The 3,784-nt window shown below is 31.3% G+C and overlaps 1 protein-coding gene across 1 annotated transcript; it reads left to right on the top strand.

Moving 5' to 3' along the window:
• The first annotated feature begins 644 nt into the window (after positions 1-644).
• On the top strand, positions 645-1,507 carry LOC104891136 (flowering-promoting factor 1-like protein 3). The gene has a single exon (XM_010676787.4). The coding sequence runs from the start codon at positions 848-850 to the stop codon at positions 1,166-1,168; it is 321 nt and encodes a 106-aa protein (XP_010675089.1). The 5' UTR covers positions 645-847; the 3' UTR covers positions 1,169-1,507.
• Positions 1,508-3,784: the final 2,277 nt, after the last annotated feature.

Here is a 3,784-nt window from a genome sequence, read left to right as displayed (position 1 = left end):
TGTCTCATAATTTTTTTTTTTTTTGTGTTTGCACCCGGTTCACCCTTCGAGTTACATCGGGATCGAGGCCAAGTTCGGGATAGTTAGGTTCCATTCCTCTCCCAAGAATGTTGCAAGGATTCGAACACGAGTCCGTCCTACGTCTCATAATTTATCAATCACTTATAAGTCACTTTATTTTATGGGTTGGTATCATCCTTATTGGCAAACAACATTTTAATTGTACACTAACAACACATTATGATAATTAACCAATAAAAAATAATAATGTACAAATATATAGTACACAATATATGAGACTTAATATTTAAATTCTTCAAATACGCAGTTTTATAATTGTAACTCTTTTACATACTACCTCTGTTTTTATGAAGTTGCAATAATTTCTACTTTTAGGTGTTTTTTATTAGTTGCAACATTTTCCTTTTTAGGAAAGCATTTTGGGATAATTTGACTATATTATCTTTACTTCACCTACTCTTTCCCCATTTAATTATAGTACTAGTAGTAGGGGCCAGTGGGTCAATTATACTCTCTTTTCTCATTTCTTAAAGTTTGTGCAAAAAAGTGAATGTTGCAACTCAATAAAAACAGAGGTAGTATAACTTCATACTTGCCATCTCGTCTCATCTCGATGGGTCCACAGCAATTTATCATCTTACCCAAACATGCCCATTTCGTTCCGCAACGGCCCACACATTCTATCTCCAAATTTGGCTCTATATAAAGTGCCCATGCATGCTCCTCTTTCATCAACCATAAAAGTTTCCAGCTGTGCTAAGCGCTAAGTGCTAGTCTAACCCACAAATTCTGTCTCTTTCTAGTTTCTCCTCTACCTTGACTAACAATGTCCGGGGTGTGGGTGTTCAAGAATGGTGTCGTCCGTCTCGTCGAAAATCCGGCCGCGGAGTCGATGGAGAGAGGGCAACGAAAGGTGCTAGTCCATATCTCTACTAATGAAGTCATCACTAATTATGACGTGCTCGAGAGAAAGCTGATGGCCTTAGGTTGGGAGCGTTATTACGATGATCCTAATCTTCTTCAGTTCCACAAACGCTCCACTGTTCACTTGATTTCTTTGCCAAGGGATTTCCGCAAATTCAAGTCCATGCATATGTATGATATTGTCGTCAAGAACCGTAACATGTTTGAAGTTAGGGAAAATTAGTTGCTTACTTGAATAACTTTCTTGACCTTTTTAATTCATATAAGTCCCTCTTTTCATTTATTTTCTTAAATTTGGAGGGTGGTTATTTTTCTGAAGTTTGCGTGAGTGTTTGGATTGCTGGTTTGTATTGTGCTTAATTAATTAGGTTAGGGAGGCTTTCGCGTTATCATTGTTGTGGATAGTTAACTATGTATAGAGTGATTCTGGTTTGGAACTCGGCAGATTTTGTGTGAAACATTGATTTACTCTTTTGAGTAATCCCTTGACTTCTACAATTTTTTCATGCTGTGCTTTAAATATAATATCATCCAGTATTATATCAAAAGAAAATATCTTCAATTACCTATACTCCCGTTTTTTGTACACCAGGTTGATGATTAATATTAGCTTTATATCATGGGTTTTATAGAACTATATTAAACTTATATACAATATAGTGGATTTTATTAACGGCAGAACATAGTGAAGTTATATGCAATATAATGGAGGATTTAATTTTATTGTTTGACATGCATGAAGATTTAGGTTGTGTAGTATTTATTGTGATAATAAGTGCTTTAACATATAGAAAGATGTAGTTTTCACATGATATCGCAAGTGTCTGAATGATATAATGAGTTTTTGCATGATATTATAGTGAGTGTCTAAATAATATAGTGCATTTTTTTAAAAAATGATGTGGTTTCTGCATGATATAGTGTATATTTTCATGATATAGTGGCTTTCTCATGATATAGTGAGTTTTCGAATGATACTAGAGTTGATTGTTTAGAAATAACACGTGCTTATGACTTGGTGCACACTAATAATATATAATGGGAATCAGATCCACACAAATCAAATTGCTTTTGTTATTAGTTGTACCTACCCTGTCAAATGGGTCCTAAGGTCGCATTTAGGTCAATCAAATACAAAATTGGGTTATATACGAGTCGAATAAATATGAGGTGGGTCATAGTTTTCTTTTTATCAACTTTTTGTTTTTTGTATTTTTCAAAATCAAGGTGCATTTTTCATTTATATGTAGTTATAATTTCATCTTTACTATGGCATATCTGACAATCATATTAGTTATTATCTTATGGTTTTTGATGATGATAACACAAATAAAAATGACATCTTGTATTCTCTATGTATATATGCTAATGATGCAGATTGGTCTAAGCAATTCTTGAAGATTCGAGATTGAAGAATTCATGTTTAAGAGTTATTATTCTCAAGTTCAAGAATAGCTATGTTTTTCTAGTAGAAGAGTTGTAAAAGAAATCATCCTTAAAAATATCAGATTACGTGCTATTAGTAAAGTTATTTATTATGAATATAATTATTCTATATATTCATTATTGTTAGAGCTAGGAGTATGAATGTTTAGAATAAGAATATTTTTATTAAATAATTTTCAAAAGCAAAAAAGAGAGTTATTCGAAAAAAGTATTTTTGAAAAGTATCTTATTCAAATAATGTATCATATAAATATCTTATCTTTTTGGAAGGATAGATGATATGATATTCGATTAAAATTGTGCCTATAATTAATTTAGAGATACAATTTCATCATAACTAATTCTAATATATCTCTAAACAAGGATGTTTTGACCAAAGAGTTTTACGCTATAAAACTTATTTGATTATAAGAAGGTTACATATTCTATGAATCTGAGCTTTTTGTGAGAGAAAACCGAACGACATATACCACTGAGAATAGCACAGTATATCTGAGAGTGTTAAAGGTGTTTACTAAGATATTATTCAGACCTCCATTTACTTGTATAAGAAGCACATTTCGAGGAACATTTCTGTAATTCTTACAATTGTAGAGAGAGTTGGGTTGGATACATTTAATTTATATGTATTTAATCCTTTTAGCAACACTTATAGCTAAGTATTGGGGTGTGCTACTAGAGTTAGTAGTGGAGTTGATTGTACCTTGAGTGAGGTATTAGGAATTCGCTTATAGTGGATTTGGTAGACGTAGATCTCTTGGAGATCGAACCACGTTAAAATATTTGTGTCTCATTCGTTTATAAGTGAATTGTATATGCAGTGTATTTCAACATTAACTAAAATTGAATTTTTTAGTTGAAACACATTGCTTGTTACAGTGCAATAGGTTTAAAAGTTCAATTTTTTGCACGATTAACTTTAATCAAATCAATCCTATTCACGTGTAATTAATATCTTGCAATCTATCAATATAATATTATAATAAATTAAAGATATTGAACTGGATGTAAAAGTAAGCATTTATTTTATATTAATATATGATATGTTTAATAACTTAGTAGATATCTTATTTACAATAATATATTTTATATTTAAAAGATGTTATTTGCTTAAATTTAATTGAAATTTTCAGGTCAATCAGGTCCACTAGGATCAGATAGTCCCTTACCCTAATCCTGACCCTAATCCTAATCCTAATCCTAATCCTAAACTTTGGGTTCATCGAATTCTTGTCATTCAGGGTTTGGAGTTCAAAGATCTTGTTCAAAGTTTGAAAAAAATCGGTCGGTCAAATTTTGACAAGTATAGTTGTATCACGTACACCATTTTACATATTTTTCTTGACCCTTTGTATTAGATATAAAAGTTATTTGTCAATTTTCTCTTTCTTAT

This window comes from Beta vulgaris, chromosome 4, assembly GCF_026745355.1.
Source record: "Beta vulgaris subsp. vulgaris cultivar EL10 chromosome 4, EL10.2, whole genome shotgun sequence".
In the NCBI taxonomy this organism is placed as follows: domain Eukaryota; kingdom Viridiplantae; phylum Streptophyta; class Magnoliopsida; order Caryophyllales; family Amaranthaceae; genus Beta; species Beta vulgaris.
The sequence above is the reverse complement of the archived record's forward strand: the minus strand, read 5'-3'. Positions and strand labels throughout refer to the sequence as shown.

Coding starts and splice junctions, on each gene's coding strand:
- LOC104891136 (XM_010676787.4), top strand. CDS start 848: ATGTCCGGGGTGTGGGTGTTCAAGAATGGTGTCGTCCGTCTCGTCGAA.